Here is a 20655-nt window from a genome sequence, read left to right as displayed (position 1 = left end):
TTTATTTCAAGAGGAAGGTGAGACCACCGGGTATATTGTTTATGTAACAATCTCCATTTACCTCTATACAATAATACAATCTCTAACACATTAGCATCAGTGCTGCTCTCCTTGCTACATTACCACAGGCTGCAGATAGCCCAAGCATGTGAGCTCAATATCAGAAATTTAGCAGGGCAGATCTGTGCCCAAACAGCAACAGCAGGTTATTATCAAACTACTCCTTACAACTTTAACTGGATGTTGATTTGTATTCGCAAATATTTACTGACATCTTCAAACTCTGTGCTTTCTGAGTTTGTTGCCATTCAGCTTTCTCTTCTCCATGGTTTTCCAATTTCCATAATTCTAAATATTAAAGCCTTCATAATACTTCTTGTGTTTTTTAAGAAGCCATCATCATTCTGTGTGTGCAGGCCACCCATAACACAGTGATTTTTACTGGACTGATACATATCTTCTTGAACAGCAAACTTGCGTTATCAGATACTGTACTAGAACAATAATAGTCTGAGTCCTTTTATGCTCTTAGGCAGAAATACTAGGTATGGCAGGCACTGTTCAAATGTGCACAATTCAGTGCATGATTGACACACCAGTGCTACAAAAATTAACTCTAGTACAAATTGGATTTCAAACTCCTTACATTATCTCCAATCAATCAAGATTTTAAGACACACAAGTTATAAATTTACTTTTGTGATCCTCCTACCAAACATAAACAATGCCAAGAATAACAAGATAACATAACTTACTCCAAACAAGCCCAAATAATTTTCTTGTATTTACACTGCATCCTTTCAACAAGTCTGTGATAAGTGTTACATAATTATAAAATCTGGTTTTATTCCTTAACTATGTAAAATTAAATTGTTGTTACTGTACCAACATCTAGCTCCTGGACCAAACCAATTCCTAGTGTAATTCCACTGATCACAAAGGAATGACAGCAATGGTAAACTTCACTCATTATGCCTATCAGGAACTACACTAAACGTACTTCCACTCTTTATTACATAAAATTAAGGTTACACAGCAACCATTGAATGCAAACTTCTTGCATGTTTTTGCTCAGAATGCTAGGCAATAATTATTGTCTTTCTAAAATACATATGGCTTTGGTGACTGGTGTCTCAGAGCCAAGAAAACAGCCCCAGAGCAAGATCGAGTTTATTCTTACTTTACAGACGTTGTGGAGGCACTCTGTTGTCACTGGCTGGTAAACCAGCTCCTGGCAGCAGACACACATAAAGGATTGTTCCAGTTTCTTCAGAAAATTCTAGTGTAAGACAAAGAAATAAAAAAGAAAAACGCTATTACGGTTCTTGCAAATGCTACTTATTACATAAAGATGATGAACATCCAGTTCTTAAGTCCTCCATATCCACAAGCGCAGCTTGTATAAGTAATCAGGAAGCAGGTCCGTAACTGCTTAATTTCCCTGCTCTTCCACAAATCAGAGAACTAAAGTTCTAAAGATTATTTACTTGTTAGTATGAGTACCACGACAAACAAAATGAAACAGACCAGAGGGCCCCTCATGCCTGATTCTTAGCACAGATCAGAAAATTTAGTAATTGTGTTTAGTAACTGCTGCTAGAAATTTGCATGTCCCTGAAAGATCTCTGCTTCTCTGCCAAGGGAACTTCTTCTGCTAAGAAACCCAGTTCTGCACCTCCTCCTGTGCTTATGGATTAAGGCTAGCTTAATGGCTTCTTCTCCCCTCAGGTCAAGTTCTCTGTAGTGTGTTTTTCAGTCTTCTCAGGGCATCTCTGAGGAATCTCAAGATACATTTGTATCAGATGGTTTACACACACAAGCATGCTTATCTCCAGCATGTCACTGATCTCCAAATATCTCAAGAATACAAGCTTGGGTGCAGAAAAAAAAAGCATATCTACAAGTAATCAAAACATTATTCTTTTTAACAATTTTTAAAATACCAGACTTATCTTAAACCACATTTTATTTAGTTAAAAGGGAAGGTGGTTGTTTCAAGCAGAAGGATTTACATTTTCACAGTAGTGACCAGTGATTCCCATTGCCTTTAGTGGCAATCAAACTGAAATCTTAACAAAATTATGGGTAGGAATCTGTAGACAAAATGACTTCTCAGTAACTCAACCACTTTTAAATTACCGTTTCCTCCTTCTTACAGAATCACAGAATCAATGAGGTTGGAAGAGACCTCTGGGATCATCAAGTCCAACCTTTGACCTAACACCACTGTGTCAACTAGACCATGGCACTACGTGCCACATCTAGTCTTTTCTTAAACACTTCCAGAGATGGTGACTCCACCACCTTCCTGGGCAGCCCATTCCAATGTCTAATAACCCTTTCTGAAAAGAAATTCTTCCTAATGTCCAACCTGAACCTCCCCTGGCGAAGCTTGAGGCTATGCCCTCTAGTCCTGTTGCTAGTTGCCTGGGAGAAGAGGCCAACCCCCACCTCACTATAACCTTCTTTCAGGAGGTTGCCTGTCTATTGCCTGCCTCTATTGCCTGTCACCATGCACATTTTTAAGAGCTGAAATTCCTTCTAGTCATTACAGACACTGGACAGAAGACAGATAACAGCAAATACTTTACACAGTTCCTACACAAAGACAACTGCAGCAGCATTATAGCAAAAACTAGTACTGTAAGTGGAAGAACAAGGGGTTATAGATGCTTTTTCTGTTACAGAAGCACCATAAATAGCCACTGGTAATTCTCAAATAAACTAATTATGTATATCCATTTTTAGATGTCCATTTTCCAACCAATGGTCTGTTTTTCCCTGAGCTGAGTTTTATGAAGTTATTTTAACTTCTTAGTGTCTCAATTTCTTGTGCAAAACAGCTAAAATAACTATGAACTTGATATTGGTAAGACTAATTATCACTGAAAGAACACAATATTTCAGGAAATATTCCTTTTGCAGACTTCTTTTGTACTGGTGTCTATAGCCTCTTCAATCTTGACATATTCTTGCTATTTCCTGGACATTTAGGGGAGAGAAGTATTTCCTCTCTTACTTAAGGTTCCTTCTCTGCAGAGTGGGATAATCTAGATTTGAATTAAAATATTTTCATTTCCTTTCTAAATTTGAAGATGACAGTACTTCTACCTTCTTAAACAAAGCAAGGAAACTGTATTTTCTGTCATAAAATTATTTTCTGTCTAAACAAAAAGTAGGGACTAGAACCATTTTTCTTTATGTCTGATTTCTCACATCAGCACAGCAAAAAAATACATTTATAATTTCAAAGAAAACATGCTGCCTTCAAAAACGAAATTAAAAAAAAGCCACTTCAACCTCAAAATGTTTTTTTGAGCAAGAAAAGATCTCTATTGTGCAGGCATAAACTGAGCCATCCATAGCAAGTTGTACAAATGAGCATTATTTTGTTGAAATCAAAGTCTTACAAATAAAAATAATGCTAGACACAGTCTGTATTCAGCAAAAGTTCAACGAGCAAATTAGGTTTTAAGAGAGACTCAAGATTTCTCCTAACAGTCTAAAGAAAAGGTAAACACTAAAATTATGCACGCAGCAAACATACTGGTCCTTCCTTAAGAGAAGCAAGTACTTCATCCCACAGTTTCTGGTTCATACAGTCTTCTGTAATCAGCCATTGCTGCTCTTGGGTCAGCTGGAAAGCCTCTCCTTTCCCTCCATCTCCCATCCTCATGGCTTTGGGTGTTTTCGTAGATTCCTCTATACCTGCTTAAGATTATGACCATCAGATGCAGTAGCAACAGCATGTTAGTATGAACTAATAAAAGGGGAAGACAAAACTGTTTCCAGAAGGCTAAAACATGGATTACACTAATGAAATGCGGCAATCAAATCCCTACTCCAACTCATACTATTCAGCATTGTTTTGGACTGCAGCACGCAGTTGCACAGAAGACAGTTCATTTTTCTACAGAGCTCAAGAGAAAAAAAAAAAACGTAGGAGTAGTAAATAGGATAAGACCCCTACACTACTATTTAATTACAGAGCACATGCTATCAATTTACATTAGTATTCCAAATAACTTCCGCGAAGTTTTCATGCTACTGGTGTAATAAACATAACATGATGACTTTCCTGATGAATGCTAAAAAAGTAAAAAGAAATACCATCATCAATTGTCCTTTTCTGCTTTCCATTACTCTGGCTGGTTGGCTCCTGTTTCACAGTTTGCTTTTTAACCTTATCTTTCTTCTCCTTACTAGCCATGGCTTCCAAATAACCTTCTGGATACTAAAACAAAAAAGCACAGATTTAAAACAAAACCCACTGGCATACAGGAATTCCTAAATAGCAACAAGACTGATTTCTAAAAGACTTTAAAACCCTGTGACTACATGTTGAAATAACTATAAAATAATTTTTTAAACCCTACACAATGGAGAAAACAGGTAAATTAGTATCTATTATTAAGAAAGTGTAGTCAACTCAAAGAATCTAATTCAGACTCAACTGTATTAAAAGTAACCTGATATCCACATCTATGCCCTTACAACTACACGAATCAGTTAGGCAAAGCTGAAGACTATGCTATGCTGTAAGATATACCACTGCCTTGCTGAGAAAAGAAATAGTATGCTAATGCTTTCCATCTCTCATGGATTCTGCAATGCCCAAGCCCTCATAGGTCAGTTTATTTCTGTACCTGAAATACACTATCTATACAAACTCCTCAGTCACATGGAGAGAAGAATACATTAAAATGCAAAGTTTTTTCAATTTCTCAGACAGACTCAGCTACAACAATAGTTGTCTGTAGAAATTCTTTCCTAAGGATCACAAAACTGTATTCAAACTCTTAATTTGCCAATCCACATATGCAAAGCAATTCACTGCTAAGGGAAAAAGCTTCATCCACCGTTCCTTCTGCTGTGTCACTATTGCAGGATTCTTTCAGTCTGCAGATAACCTGTAGTGTTTTTTGGCATTAAATCCTGCCACAGTGAAGTACAGAAAAAAAATGGGGCTTTAACTTAACTGATTTCTATTTTTGGAATTTGTTTACTAGAACTGAGAATGAAAACAGCTCTGCAAGTCCTGATTCGAACCTGTACACTCAGACCCAGTTTCTTTGACCGCTCCATTCCTTCTGAAGTCCAAGGTGCAGGCTCAACGTCATCTCTCCTCAGAAGATAGCGCCAAACTAAAAATCCACATTTTCCAATTTCTGGCCAATATTTCACCACCTAAGAACAATGTATTACTGCCATTATTTTATCACAAGCCAAACACATGCATATAGCCATACTTTAATTACTCAAGAAGAAATAAGAAGACTAAGTTATACATTACTACTATACAGCAGCTCTTCCCTCAGGTGTGAAATTTTTGTATTTTGATAAATACAGTGCTCTTAAGAGGCACACACCTTTATTTTAGATGCTGAGAAGTCACTAAATGCACAAAAAGCTAGGATATATTTGGAAGGAGTGAGGAAATAATTTGATTTCCAGGAATGAATATGACTCAGTAAGCACATATAAAGTAGCTTACATATTCAACTTTATATATCCCATTATGGATTATGTTCTGTTATCACTGCTCTGAATAATTTCATTTCAGTTCTTTGCAGAATAAGATAAGGCTAAACAGCTATGATGGCGAAAAAATAATTATTTAAGTAGTAATGAAGAATTTGCAATGTAACACATATGAGACTTTTTAAAACAGGTGAAGAAAAATGTTATGATGCACTCAGTAGAAATCAGAATACCTTGTAAATACCATCGTATCTGTTGCCTTCCTCTGGAGCATATTTGCTGATTCGCCGTCCTTTTGAACTGCGCACTACTCTGACTGGCTTACCAGCTCTCCAGTTCTTAGACTCTGCTCCATTTTTGTCATCCAGTGGAGCATCACAGTTAAGGGCCAATGCCCTAGAAAGAGATTTAAAATCTTCATAAATTAGATTGCTTTACACAACAGATTTTTGAAAATTAATGTAATTAAGTCGTATCTATTTCCTTTGTCTAATTATGCTTTATCAAGCAGTATAGAATTTTTCAGTATATTCTTTAACAACTGCAGAACTGTTGGAGGCAATGAGATCCACGGTACCATGTATGGTAAGAAAAAATGGGAACACAAAATATTTTGTTGTCAAGGTTCCAGATGAAAACTCAGCTGATATTGCTAAATAAAACAAACCAATCCTTTTAGATTTAATGTTCTTCATTCTTAAAAATAATCCCTTCCTAAATAGCATTGAGGGAATTAAAAGAGAATTGTAACAAAAGACAAACTTACCCTATCGCTATTCCCCATTAACTGCAGATGTTAAGGCTTTTTAAGTGTGTACACAAAAGTAATGAATATGATGAAAACACTACAGAGAAAAAAGTACATAGTAATCATCCAAAAAAATCTAAGTAACTGAAATCTCTCACATAATTGTGTGAATTGCCTCAGAGTAGGAATTAAATAATAGTAGCTAACTCAAGGACAAGCAAACCCCTTTACCCACTAACTAGATGAAGACCCTCTTCTAGAAACCTGGAGCAAGACAGTATGAATACGTACTAGACCAAACTGCCATAATGAACAGTATTTCTACTACCACAGCCTGATTTGACTAGGGACTGAAAACCCTCCAGAATCAGACTCAAACCAAACCATAGATCTCAGAATGGAAGAAATAATATGGTTTACAAACAGTCATGGTATGAGTATCAAACCCACACTGTACAGAACAGGCAGAACAGTAAGAGACAGGCATACAACACCGCCTTTAAAAGTGTTTCTTACATAAAAAACAAACTTAAAAAAGGAAAAATATCTAGACAAGCAAAACCAATACCGATCCAAATACATGGAAACATCATAATCTTCAGTATCAAAGCGCTTGAAAAGTTGTATCAAAATCAGTAACTGAGCGCAGCACCTTGTTATACTCAATGCGCACTAACACCTGAAAAGCTACAAGGCAAGCTTTGCCAGTGGATTTCTCATTTGCTAAGAGCAGGGAAATGCTGAGATTAAGGACTCCATCTTTTAATTGTTTCCCAAAGCAAGTTTGCTCTATTCACTAAATATGCTCGTAAACCTACTACTTAAACCTAATTCCATCTTCCTTCCCTCCTTGTTCTTCTTCACATCATGTCCCCTCTCTCCCCCTCCCTCCCTTTCTCATCAGCCAAGTTTTTCCTCTCTCTCCTCTAAGTACCACAAAAGAGCTTGAAAGAATCCCTCTCCACTCTGCTTGACAGCAGCTGATCATATCTAAAAGCAGACTTGGCAAAGAAAATGTCTCAATCAACCTCGGCACCCCACAGATGTTAAGCGGTCAACTGCATAACACAGATTATGCTCTTAGAAATGGAAAAGGATGGAGAACTCTTTGTTCAGGCAGGCTTTTAGAGGATGTAAAAACACTGTAAGCAGATGTCTAATTCATCTTTTGGACATATATTTCCTTTTTCAAGCACTTGTTTTTGATAAAGCAACACCCTAATTCCTTGCTTTTCATAGAAAACTATGATGGAAGAAAGGGCTAGCAAAATAAGAAAGATTTCTCTTAACATGGGAAAATGAAAATGCTTTCTTCCTACTTAAATTTCACAATTGACTTAACCATTGAAGAAGAAACTTAAAAAGAAGCACCCAGAATAGAAAACTTCCACCCAAGACTTTTGACAACCTTCTCATTAAACTAAAACAGAGCCCTCTGAAGAAAATTGTAGGACAATTTTAACCAGAGACATGACTACTAGCTGCACCAGCAATACAGCAATGTATGTCATTGAGGTGCATGTTTCTGTAAATAAACAAAACATAATGCTTGATAAAATGCCTCTTAGCAGCAAGAGGCACTACTGTTTACAAAACCAGCATGTACAGAGGTGAATGAACATAGCAAAATGTTAGTTTTAAATAAAAGCACCACAACCCAGCTCTTTGTTTTGGAATGCTTTTTAATTTTATCTTCAAAACTTACCTATTCATGTGTGTTAATGTCTGATCAAACGAATGTTCTCCAATCCTTTTATTGCCAGAAAGATCTCTACCTCCACTCCCAGTGTAAGTAAATTCATCTCCTCGATCCTGTGCAAGAAGATTATCCTTCATTTTAACACTCCAAAGTAAAGCAACTCAATTTAAAAAAAAGCAACTTCATTTGTTCTATTTACTCAGACAGAGAAGAACTATAATCCAAGGCATGGGAAGATGTGTTTTCAATTTCAGCGTCACTGCCCTTCTACAGTAGTTGTGTCAGCACAAAGCTACTGGTCTGGATGTAACATAGTCACCAGGAAATTCTTATTAAAAAAATGCCTGCCTTAAAAAATTGGACTTTTGCATCTTTTAAAATGCTATTTTTGAAAAAAAAATCTGAGGAAGAGAGCACATTCTAGAAAGTGATTACTTGCTATAGAGCTTTCATTTAGTTTACAAGAATATCATGTTTGTAAAATACATAATAAATACCTTGGAGGGCTCACTTCAGCTTGTGCAAAGGTCTAAGTGCTAAGTACAAACAGCTCTGTCTTACATACAAGGCAGGTGCTTTAATGCAGGAATAATCCCAGCTCTTCTGATCTAGTAAAGAGCTTAAACTCATTTAGATTCATGTTTTGTAAACTGATATGATCCCGTAGTATATTTCTACATAGCATTTTCTTTAAATTGAAGGAAGGTAGATAAAATCTTTTATCATGAACCATAAAAACAGTCAAAAATGACATACGCATAAGTAAAGCCAGTATTAATATTTTCTTTAGGAAATATGTCACAGAAATTCATATTATTCCTGGCAAATCAAAGTATTTCCAGAGATATATATTCTACAAATATATTTAATATGGTATCTCTTTGGAGATGCAAATTCTGTACAAAGCATGAAGCAACAGAAGAAGATAAACACTTAATATGAAAATAAAGTTTATATGAATTTTTATAGCAAAAAATTGAACATACTTGTATGCAGTAGTAAAATTCAGTCAATTTCTTACCACTATTAAAAGTCTGACATTATTAAGGATCCTGTGCAAGACTGTTACAGATATTTCATGACTGACAACAGCAGAAAAAGAGAAAGTTAGAAAGAGAAGTGGTGGTTGAACAAGGCCATAGATTGTTTACAGAAACGGTGTTTATTTTATTCTGTGTAGGGAAAACCTAACAAAAATTCAGCTGCAGTATTAGAGTATTTCTTGTTCAAAATTTATCTAGACATAATAACAAGCAAGTGCTATAAAGTTAAAAAAAGTGCTCAAAACCTAACAAAGACGTGTATAAACTCTGGTATATCCTTTCTTAAAACAGTCTAATTATTCTGCTCAATGAATCTCTAAAAAAACAACAGAAATAGAATGATATTGTATGAGGACAATATATGAAATGACTTCAAAAGAATGAAAGACCAACAAGAATTATTTACTAAGAAAGGATGTAAAGTAAATTCTATAAAATAAGGTACCATAGAATTGAGCTATGTTTAGTTTTTCAGTGATTGTCAAGGCAAACAAGATGCACAGATCACACAGATGATTGTGATGATAATATGAATAGGGATGGATTTGCTTGATGAATCAGGATCATTCAAACACATCACATTTTAACACTGAGTAAGAAGCTTGTGCTGAGTTCAGAAAACTAGAAAGATGTATCCTGGAAAGTCATGAATCCAGAATGATTCGGGTTTCATAACAAAGAAGAAACTGAACACATGTTCATGGTGTGGCAGAGCGGGGAAAACTGTTAAAGCAGTTTTTTGATGTACAAACAGAAATAAACTGAAACTGGACGGTGATTTTTCCCTCTTTTTAGAACGTAATGTTGAGACAAATACTGAAATAACATATATACAAGAATGTATAAAAGTACAGGAAAGACAGAAACACTACATATGCGAGCAAGACGGAGAAAAATATAAGACAAGGCAGGTTCTTGACAAACTGTTTTGTTTATCAGCAACTACGTAGAACAATCTTCATGAAAAGAAAGTACTGAATAGACTTTTTTTGGCATAACAGACAAACATAAATCAAGGACAAATCACTATAGACTTAAGCCAAAAAAACTCAAGCAAGAAGGCATAAATGCAACAGTATTCATAATTACCTACTGGAACACACTTCTTTGCAAAATGAGTTAGATGTAAAACAGCTAAAAACATCAAACTTCCAATGCCTTCAGAGAAAGACTGAGTGGTTCTCTGGGTGGTACTCTTTAACCACAGGCAACCAGAAGACATTGTGCTTGAAGAGATAGCATGGATATAAGGCCTATGCATACATGCTCACCTCTTGAACAGATTCCACACTTGATAGGTTACATTTGCTTCTCTTTAATTATCCAAGTGTTCTATGCATAAATAGGCAAAACTATATGGATTTAGGGGAAACTGGAAATCCAGGGGAAGGAAAACGGAGTAGAAATGGAACAATTATGAAGCATGATTGTTACAGTTCAAATAACAAGAAGACGACATCTCTTAACACCCCCCAGCGTAAGGAAGGCTCATTCTACTTTACTCCCCAGAACTACATCCACTTTTGTTGCATCAATGTGTTTGAAAAAAAAAAAAAGGATTGCAGGGAACAAAGACACACAGTTCCTAGAATTGGAGGAAAATGACAGAGACCTTGCCATCCATGGTGCTGATGTGGACTGGCTGAAGAGAAATGGGGAGGACATTCGAACCTCTGATATAAGACTAACTCCTAAACAAGGAAAGGAAGAAAGCAGGAGTGGGAGCAGCAGAGATACAGGGACCGTACGGCAGCAGGGCCATCCCCACACGGTGCTGACTGACAGCTACATCGTCCCCAGCTTTGGGGACACTTAGTGCCATGGTCTAGTTGACACAGTGGTATCAGAGCAATGGTTGGACTCGATGATCCCAGAGGTCTCTTCCAACCTGATTGATTCTGTGATTCTGTGAATACGTACATGCTTGAGAGAGAGAAAATCTAGAATAGCAAGAGTAAGTAATGCACAGATGCAGAGTCCTTGGAGTGGAATAAATGTGGATAAACATACAGCCCATGAAAGTAGAAGTGAAATGGGGATACTGGTAGTCTGGAGACTTAATGGGAGACCTACAGAACCTACTTCCATCACAGTTATGGTGTTTTACTTTGAAAGTGGCGTATGCCAAGAATACTCACACAGCTTATTATTTGGGATCTTTTGATGAGTCATGACTCATTCTCAACAGCTTTGAGTTCTGAGTCTATCTTGTAGACAATACAGGATCTTCCTACCACCTGCAACAATGTTCAGCTGATAGCCTGTATGTGACAGGTAAAGCTGGAAAGCTATTTTTTTCTCAAGACGAACAGAAAGCAGAGGTTAAGATACTGATACTGCTGTAAATTCTTCATTCAACAGTAAAGAAAACATTTGGCAATAGGAGTTATTGATGTCTGCATGTTCTTCTTTAAGAAACAAAATAACTGTCAAAAAGGCTATTAAAACAGTCATCTTTTCCCTTCCTTCTTCCTACTTTTTCCCCATTTTCTTACCTTCAAACATGTAATTCTGACATTTCTCTTCTACTTTCCACAGCTAGCTAATTCAACTTCCTTGCACCAAAACTTTCTTTTAACAGCTACTAAGATCTTTGTTATTCTGTCTTCTCTTAATGCCTTCTGTATGTCTCTTTTTCTTATGTTGTCTCCATGAAGTTATTTCTTAACTGTCCTGTTTGTAAAGTTTGATCACATTATAGAGCAAGTGAACTTCATCCATATTAGCACTGATCCAGTATCTCATATCAAGGCATTTGAGTGGAAGATGAGCCCGAAGCCCTAGTACTATAAGCCAGTGAGTCTCAAACATATAATACAACAGATGGTCAGTTGTATTAAATCATACTCCACAATTTCAATGTTGCTACATAATCAGTTGTAAGTGTAACGAAGAGATAATGGAGAATGAAAAAACTAAGATTTTGAATTCCACCTAGGCGTTTGACCACACTATTTCCTTAGGTTGCTTTTATGCAGCAGCTGACAGGGCCATTAGCTACTTCAAGTTACTGGAATATCAGCTATCTGAAGATAGCTCTTAATTATTTTCTCTTTCCATTAACACCTCTGGTATTATGCTCAGATTTCAAAGTTTGATCCCAACATATACACAAAAATTGCATTTATCAGTTAGTAAAACACGCTATTATGAACACAAAACAGATTTTCTAGATGAGCTTCAACTTCAGTTTGTACAAAAAAAAGTCTTATCGGCTTTTCTTGATACAAAAAAGCTCAAAATTTCATCAGTTTATCAACTCCTTGATTCTCAGTAAAGCATGATGAATAAAGGCTAGGATTTTGATTAACATGACAAAGCAAAATAAAAAAGCACTAAGCCTTTTAAAATGAAGTTATTAAATCCAAGACAAATATTAACTATCAGACAATTACCTCTGAAAGGATTTTCTTTCCCTAGTAGTAGAGATACCTGAAACTGAATCATGTCATCATTCATCTCCATTAAAGTCTCACAAGTCTGTATGCATATAAGTGCTGACAGAATTGGTCTATCTGCCCAATTGCCTGATTTATTTTTGATAATTTAATGGTTTAGCACTGCAGAAAAAGGTGCCAATTAAAAAGGAAAGGCTAAATTACATATTTCATTTATAAATCAATAAAAAACCCTCGCATTAAGTGCAGAGCTTGAATATATAATAAACAGTGTTTCTGAGTCTTCCCTGCAAAAGCCTGTGACATCAAGAACCTGACAGTATCATGGCATATTCCACCACGATGAATACATTTACCCATTTTAGCGTTAGCCAGTCTGGATCTCTGAACAGTAAGACAGACAACTTCAAAGCAGGGAACACCAGAAGGTGGCTAACTGGTGATGGAAGCAGGTCAACATTTTGAAAAGTAACTCCTAAATGAAGTACTAGACAAATACTGCATGTGCACCACTTTCTTGAGGTTTTTCTTATTCCTTTCTATGTTCAGTGCCAAAACAGTGGATTACCAGACCTTTAAACTAAACATTAACATCTAAACAATTCGGGCTACCCAATCTGGATTCATTATCTTCCACTCCATTCAAAACCAGTTATGACTTCAAACCAGGTTCACCAAAGATACAACACACAGAAAGCCTTTTCAGGTCAAAGACACTTTTTTGTAGTGGGAGATTACTTCGGAGCTACAACAGTTTTTTGACACAACATTTTTTAATTACAATTACCTTTTACTATCTCTTGGAGGTTGCTGATTGATTGTTTTTCTGAGGGCAAAAAATCCTGCAATCTGTAGAAGCAATTTAATTAGCTGACTATAATCCTAGTTAAAGCAAGACAAGGAAAATCTTGCATGTCTAGAAGACATGCACTTACTATTTGACATTAATTTATCTCTATACATATAATTAGAATTGTTACTTTCATCCTTATTTTCTGTATTTAAATAAATGCTTAATATAATAAGAATTAATTTTAATAAGTGTTCATGTGAAAGATCAATGAAGTCCATCAAGAAACTCAGAGTTTGACACAACAAAGATTAGTATAATCATGCTGATCCTTCAGAATTTTATGAAGGGAACAGATTGATGATACTCCATATATTGAACTAACATGATTAATATCTCTTTAAAATGTACGAATTTCAGAAAGAAAGTATTTCAGCATGTTACACATTCACAAGCAGAAACCAAGGCCCATGTCCTTTGACCTAAGGCACTATTCCAGAGAGAATGTTTCTTGGAAAGTATGAAATATAAAAAAGAGCTAAATGGTGCTTTGCTAAGCATTGGCAATGTTAATTTCTGCTTTTTAATCTGCTTTATCATTGTGTCAAATGGGTTCCTCAGTGCTTTAGAAACAACCAGATATGCAAGGTCCTGCAAATGAACTTCGGAAAAGCACAGACAGGAGCAGTATAGACACAGATTCCACACCCCATTACGAAACAAGCTGACAAATAGGCAGAGAAGACTTTGACACACATAGTACTAACAGTAAAAAAATGGTAAAAAGCATCTGCGTAACAAAATAAGGCTTTTCAGAATGTGAAAGCAATTCTGAATATAATGCAGGTACAGAGGAAATGATGAAATTCAGAAAATAATGCAAGAAAGGTATTTTTTAGTGTTAATTAGCATTGTGCATGGATAGCTAACAATATGGAGTAACAGAAAAGATGGAGAGGAGACTGTTGCAGAATAGGAGCCATCCTACAAATCTGAAACACTGGTAAGAAGTATTACAGCTACTGCCCTACAAATTACGTCAAGTATGTCCTTGGAGGTAACAAGCGTGGACAAACAACACATCTGAGTGAAACGGAAGATATTTGGTAGCTATCATATACTGAGATAATCGAATTTTTTCACATTACATTGTAGCTCGAAGCAGGTACCAAACCAATAGGGCACTTAGACCTTGGAAACATGAATGTCTTTTGAAAACAGCGAGTTTCATTGTGTCAAGAATCAGGTTTTCAGCTACATACTCAATCCAGGTGACTCACAGTAGAGAGACTCTCAGTGTAATGGCTGTAACGAACTTGTTATGTTGGATTCTCACTACTATAAAACAGAAGTGGGAAAATCAGAAAGGAACTGTTCCCTTGGTAACGTAGTCAGCATGGCATGATGACTCAGAAAATTTATATAGGATACTATATCTCTTTTGTACCAGGGCTCACAATGGATTCAGATGACCCAGGTAAATCCAGCAAACTGGTTAATAAAGCAACAGGTCATACACACATATCTAGGTAAACTGCTAATCACAATGGTCTTTGGGTATAAAACACTTTGACTCAGACGTAAGGCTCATATTGCACTTGATTTGGATTCAAAGCCATTTAAGTATGCAATTCACTACAGTACTGGCATTGCACCTTTGGCACTGATGGAACTGATCAAGTGCTTTCGCTGTGCAATGCACACTACGCAAAGGTTCTGAAACACTATACCCTCATCACAGGGCTCAGTCAAATCTAGTGGGCTAAATACTGTTTATTTACAGCTGGACTATTTCAAACAAGTGGAATAACAGTTGTACTGACACCTTGGAACTGATTATCCACACAGAAGATTAATGCAAAGACACAGAACATTTAAAATGGACAGCAAGCCATTTCATGAAGTGGTTTGTAAATGCTACGTTCCAGGCACTGAATGGGTTTAGCATAATATATCAATGAACCTAAGCAATGAGTACATTTGCCTGGGGTCCCTTTTGAGTCATTAGAGATGATATTCTTTTATACTCTCAGAACCTTTTACTTGGGGAAACGAAAATCACAGCAGATATTATTCTCTGAGATTCTGAATCTCAATTCAGAGATTTCCAATATGACCCTATGTGCAAAAAGCACTTAAAGAAGAAACTAGCTTTGTTCAGATTAAACTAAGCACACCACACAATTAATTTAACACCTTTACAACACCACCTCAACTCAGCAGAAACATGAATTTTGAAACTTTTGAAAATAAACAGCAGTTTTAACCCTGATACATAAAAACAATGACACAAAATATGAGGGCAATTTTTCAACACAAAAGTGAAATTTCTTCAGCTACTTGATTTGATGAGCAGACAAGTCAAAATACTTCTATCACGAACACGGTGATTGCACAATCACTGTTAATGTCCAATATCTAGTTTCTAAATATTAGTCTATTCTGAAATAATTACAGAATCATAGAATGGTTTGTGTTGGTTTTCTCTGGGCAACCTGTGCCAGTGTCTCACCACCCTCACAGGAAAGAATTTCTTCCTAATATCTAATCTAAATCTACCCTCTTTCAGTTTAAAACTGTTACCCCTTGTCCTATCTCTACATGCCCATGTAAAAAGTCCCTCTCCAGCTCTTCTGCAGGCCCCCTTGACGTACTGGAAGGCTGCTAGAAGGTCTCTCCGGAGCCTTCTCTTCTCCTGGTTGAACAGCCCCAACTCTCTCACCCTGTCTTCATAGGAGAGGTGCTCCAGCCCTCTCATCATCTTTGTGGCCCTCCTCTGGACTCACTCCAACAGCTCCATGTGCTTCTTATGTTGGGGGCCCCAGAGCTGAACACAGTACTCCAGGTGGGGTCTTAAGAGAGCGGAGTAGAGGGGCAGAATCATCTCCCTCGACCTGCTGCTTTTGATGCAGCCCAGGATGCAGTTGGCCTTCTGGGCTGCAAGTACACACTGCCAGCTCATGTTGAGCTTCTCGTCAACCATCACCCCCACGTCCTTCTCCTCAGGGCTGCTGTCAATCCGTTCTCTGCCCAGCCTGTATTTGTGCTTGGGATTGCCCTGACCCACATGCAGGACCTTGCACTTGGCCTTGTTGAACTTCATGCGGTTCACACAGGCCCAGCTCTCAAGCCTATCAAGGTCCCTCTGGATGGCATCCCTTCCCTCCAGAGTGTCAACCACACCGCACAGCTTGGTGTCGTTGACAAACTTGCTGAGGGTGTACTCAATCCCACTGTCCATGTCGCCGACTAAGATGTTAAACATCATTAGTCCCAATACCAGCCCCTGAGGAACGCCACTCATCACTGGTGTCCACTTGGACATTAAGCCGTTGACCGTAAGTCTTTGAGTGCAACCATCCATCCAATTCCTTATCCACCGAGTGGTCCATCCCTCAAGTCCATGTCTCTCCAATTTAGAGACAACAATGTTGTGCGGGACAGTGTCAAATGCTTTGCACAAGTCCAGGCAGATAACATCAGTCGCTCTTCCCTTATCCACCAGCACTGTAACCCCGTTGTAGAAGGCCAATCTGTCAGGCATGATTTGCCCTTAGTGAAGCCATGTTGGCTGTCACCAATCACCTCCTTGATATCCACGTGCCTTAGTGTATTTTCCAGGAGGATCTGCTCCATGATCTTGCTAGGCACAGAGGTGAGACTGACTGGCCTGTAGTTCCCCAAGTCTTCCTTTTTTCCCTTCTTGAAGATGGGGGTTATGTTTCCCCTCTTCCAGTCAGTGAGAACTTCACCATACTGCCATGACTTCTTAAAAATGATGGATAGCGTCTTAGCAACTTCACCCACCACTTCCCTCAGGACCCGTAGATGCACCTCATCAGGTCCCATGAACTTGTGTACCTTCAGGTTCCTTACATGATCTCGAACCTGATCTTCTCCTACAGTGGGCCGTTCTTCATTCCCCAGTCCCTACCTTTGCCTTCTGTGACTTGGGTATGACCTATGAGGAACGGCTGAGGGAGCTGGGGTTATTTAGCCTGGAGAAGAGAAGGCTCAGAGGTGACCTTATTGCAGTCTACAACTACCTGAACGGAGGTTGTAGTGGAGTGGAATTTGGCCTCTTCTCCCAGGCAACTAGCGATAAGACAAGAGGACAAGAGGACACAGCCTCAAGCTTCGCCAGGGGAGGTTCAGGTTGGACATTAGGAAGAATTTCTTTTCAGAAAGGGTTATTAGACATTGGAATGGGCTGCCCAGGGAGGTGGTGGAGTCACCATCTCTGGATGTGTTTAAGAAAAGACTGGACATGGCACTTCGTGACAGGGTGGTGTCAGGGCAACGGTTGGACTCGATGATCCCTGAGGTCTCTTCCAGCCTGGTTGATTCTGTGATTCTGTGGGTGGTGTGGCTAGATCACTTGCCAGTGAAAACTGAGACAAAAAAGTCATGGAGTACCTCAGCCTTCTCCATAGTCCCAGTAACCAGGTCTCTTGTTTCCTTCTGGAGAGGGCCCACATTTTCGCTAGTCCTCCCTTCATCACTGACACACCTACAGAAGGATTTCTTGTTGCCTTTGACATCCCTGGCCAGATTTAATTCTATCAGGGCTCTAGCTTTCTGAACGTGCTCCCTGGCTGCTTGGACAATTTCCCTGTATTACTCCCAGGCTACCTGCCCTTGCTTCCACCCTCTGTAGGCTTCCTTTTTGTGCCCGAGTTTGTCCAGGAGCCCCTTGTTCATCCATACAGACTCTTCGCATTTTTGCCTGGCTTCCTCTTTGTGGGATGCATCACTCCTGAGCCTGGAGGAGGTGGTCCTTAAATACTAACCAGCTTTCAGTTCTTAAATTTTAAATTCCTGAAAGACTTCTCAATTTCTTCAGTTAATGTTCCTGTTATGGTTACTATCAAGAACAAGACCAGGAGATCATCAATATTAACATATTCAAGACTCTAGAACTAACTATTGTAATACTGTACCTTAAATAGGTAAGCCATGTAACTTGTTACTAAAATTCAAGGTTAAACGTTTGCAAGAGATTAATGTGCAAACATTTTATATGCATGTAATTAAGAATGAGGCTAAGCTTCGTGTGCAAAACAATTTCACCCAATGCTCATTTTCTACACTATGACTGTACCCCTTCTCAATCTTGAGGGCAGATCCTGTACTGACAGAACTTGTCATTACTGAGCACTCCCATACATCCAGAACATCCCAACTTGAGCAAAGTTCTGGATAAGTCTGGGTCTGCAGGATCGTACATTTCCAAAGGCACAGCATAAAAATAGAATGATCTGAAAGCCAGACAGTGAATTCTATGTCCTGCAATGTATTTTTGCAATTATTTTACCCTAATAATCAACTGTTAATTTAAAGCCACAAGAAGAGCATTAACATGGCACATCAGCACTATGCATAAATAGTGCATAAAGTTTATAAACAGACAGTAAAACAGTCTTCCAAAATGTATTTATTTCTCAATTTTGTAAAAACTTAGACATAAGCACCTATGTCATACCACTGAAATTCAAGTAAGAGTCACCTCTCTTTTCTTGCTGTCATACAATAAAGTGACTAGATGTGAGCAGAGGATTTTATCTGAATTTTTACTGAAAATTTTCACTTGTGGAATGAGATACTGTACTTAGGATACTTGTAAGTACAGAATTTTGTTTTTCTGTGGATATTTTATTCAACGTATTCCAAAAAGCAGGGAAAATGGAAGTAAATTGGGAAATAAAATCTGGTACATGAAAAAAGAACTGAAGAAAAACTGATTCAAAAAATGCACCTGGAGAAAAAAAAAATCCCCCTTGTATTCTTAGTTTGGAGAATTGCAAAAAAGCTAACATTCATAAGAATTTTTAGGGTATCTTCTGCAATATTTCTCCCCAACTGTGCCTCTTCCAAATTATATATGTCATCTAGATTATGACAGTACTTAGGTGTCCACAAAGAAACGTGATTACAACATCACTTAGGTGAACTGGAAAAAGCATGAAAAGGATCCAATTAAGTTTATTAAATATTTTGAATTGAATAATTACAGCAGCAGAAAGAAGGGGACATCAGTAACACCACCAAAAAGAAAAAAAAAAAGGAGTCTGCAGCATCCCAGCATAGCAGGTACAACTACTGAGCAACCATGTTCTTAGGATACACTGGCTAAGGGTGCTAGAGTTTGGGTTGGGGTTGACTCTAAGGACATAGTAATGTATCCCAACACCAAGTACCTCCTCATGTGACTTGTTCAAAAAGAGACACAGACTCCTTCAGAGGCAATACTCTGCAGCAGCAGCAGCAGCTGGTAGGTGCTGTTGGCAAAGAATACATTACAATCTGATGTTATTTCAGATGCTTATTTCTTTCTTCAGTGTCTTTTCCCTTGTGATTACCAGCTATGCATGTTTTAAAAAAACAGATTGCTTACTGCTTTATCCTTCACTTGATGCATGATTCAAAATTCCACCTGATGGAGCAGAACTGCAGGAAGGAATATACCCTGTGTAAACATTATTTAATTGCAGAAAACAGTAATCTATTCATAAATAAATGTTGGTCAACATCATGAGATGGAAGTCGGATGCAGTTACTGCTTTGTTTAGCAGCATAATTGCTTTCGTTGCTCTACACAGAAGTTAGCATCAAAGCAGAATTTTTTTCCAGCGCCTTTGGGGATCATAATACAAGATACTGAGACTTTCCTAAGAAGTTCTGAAAGTGCTCATCAGCAGGAGTCAATAACCTGCAGAACTTCACAGAATCAAGTAACACGTACCTTTTATTCTTGCTTCATTACAATAAATGTATCACGTATTTAGAATCACAACAAATCCAAAGGAAGAGGTATCTATCTGTCTTGAAAGCAATAAAGATCATGACCAAAGCCAAACATAACACATACTATTTGCATATAATTACACTATCAGATTTTAAATAATACCAAATTCAGACTCTGAAAGTATACTGAAATTTATCTACCCTAAACCACGTAAACTCCAGCTGTAATTGACATATTTTCCTTAAGTATGAACATAAGCATTCTTTAAGATTTGCTTACATATTACTCCCCAAAATACTAAAATCTATTCCATTTGTTATCAGTAGTAGTTGTTTCATGATCATACTTGCATAAGCATTAGTTTTACTATCAACAACAAACATAACTCTATCTTTACAAACATTGATACATTAGACAGCAAAACTGCTGCTTGCATAAATGACATACCACTTCATCTTCAAATCCTCCAGCTAATACAAGTGAATAAGCTCCATCATTACTGCGTCCATGAATTCCACCTACATGTGGTCTGTGAACACCTGCTTCGCTCACCTGGCAACAGAAAAAAGCCAGTTTCTAGCATTTTTTCATACAACCAGTCATCTACAATCACTTTTAACAATCAACTTTCTGCTTAAAATATTGTACAGGGGTGTCTGTCTAAATAGTTAATGTAAGACTGCCATTAAAGGTGAGAATTCCACTTGTTTTTAAGAAGAAAAGCCAAAAGTAAGGACACCCAAAAAATGGA

The 20655-nt window shown here is 37.7% G+C and overlaps 1 protein-coding gene across 2 annotated transcripts in view; it reads right to left on the bottom strand.

Annotated features, from left to right (window-relative positions):
* The window catches only part of UHRF2 (ubiquitin like with PHD and ring finger domains 2), a 99379-nt gene that overhangs the window by 1452 nt on the left and 77272 nt on the right, over positions 1-20655 (bottom strand). The window contains exons 9-15 of one of the 2 annotated variants that reach the window (XM_068422638.1): positions 20352-20456; positions 7935-8041; positions 5715-5877; positions 5050-5187; positions 4111-4234; positions 3548-3711; positions 1181-1279 (exon numbers count right to left, since the gene is read on the bottom strand). In XM_068422638.1, coding sequence (XP_068278739.1) covers positions 1181-1279; positions 3548-3711; positions 4111-4234; positions 5050-5187; positions 5715-5877; positions 7935-8041; positions 20352-20456 — 900 coding nt within the window. The remainder of the gene's footprint in view (positions 1-1180; positions 1280-3547; positions 3712-4110; positions 4235-5049; positions 5188-5714; positions 5878-7934; positions 8042-20351; positions 20457-20655) is intronic. The other variant, XM_068422639.1, reaches the window with a different exon arrangement.

Source organism: Nyctibius grandis, chromosome Z (assembly GCF_013368605.1).
Source record: "Nyctibius grandis isolate bNycGra1 chromosome Z, bNycGra1.pri, whole genome shotgun sequence".
Lineage (NCBI taxonomy): Eukaryota > Metazoa > Chordata > Aves > Nyctibiiformes > Nyctibiidae > Nyctibius > Nyctibius grandis.
Note: the sequence above shows the minus strand (reverse complement) of the source record. Positions and strands in the feature narration are given on the sequence as shown.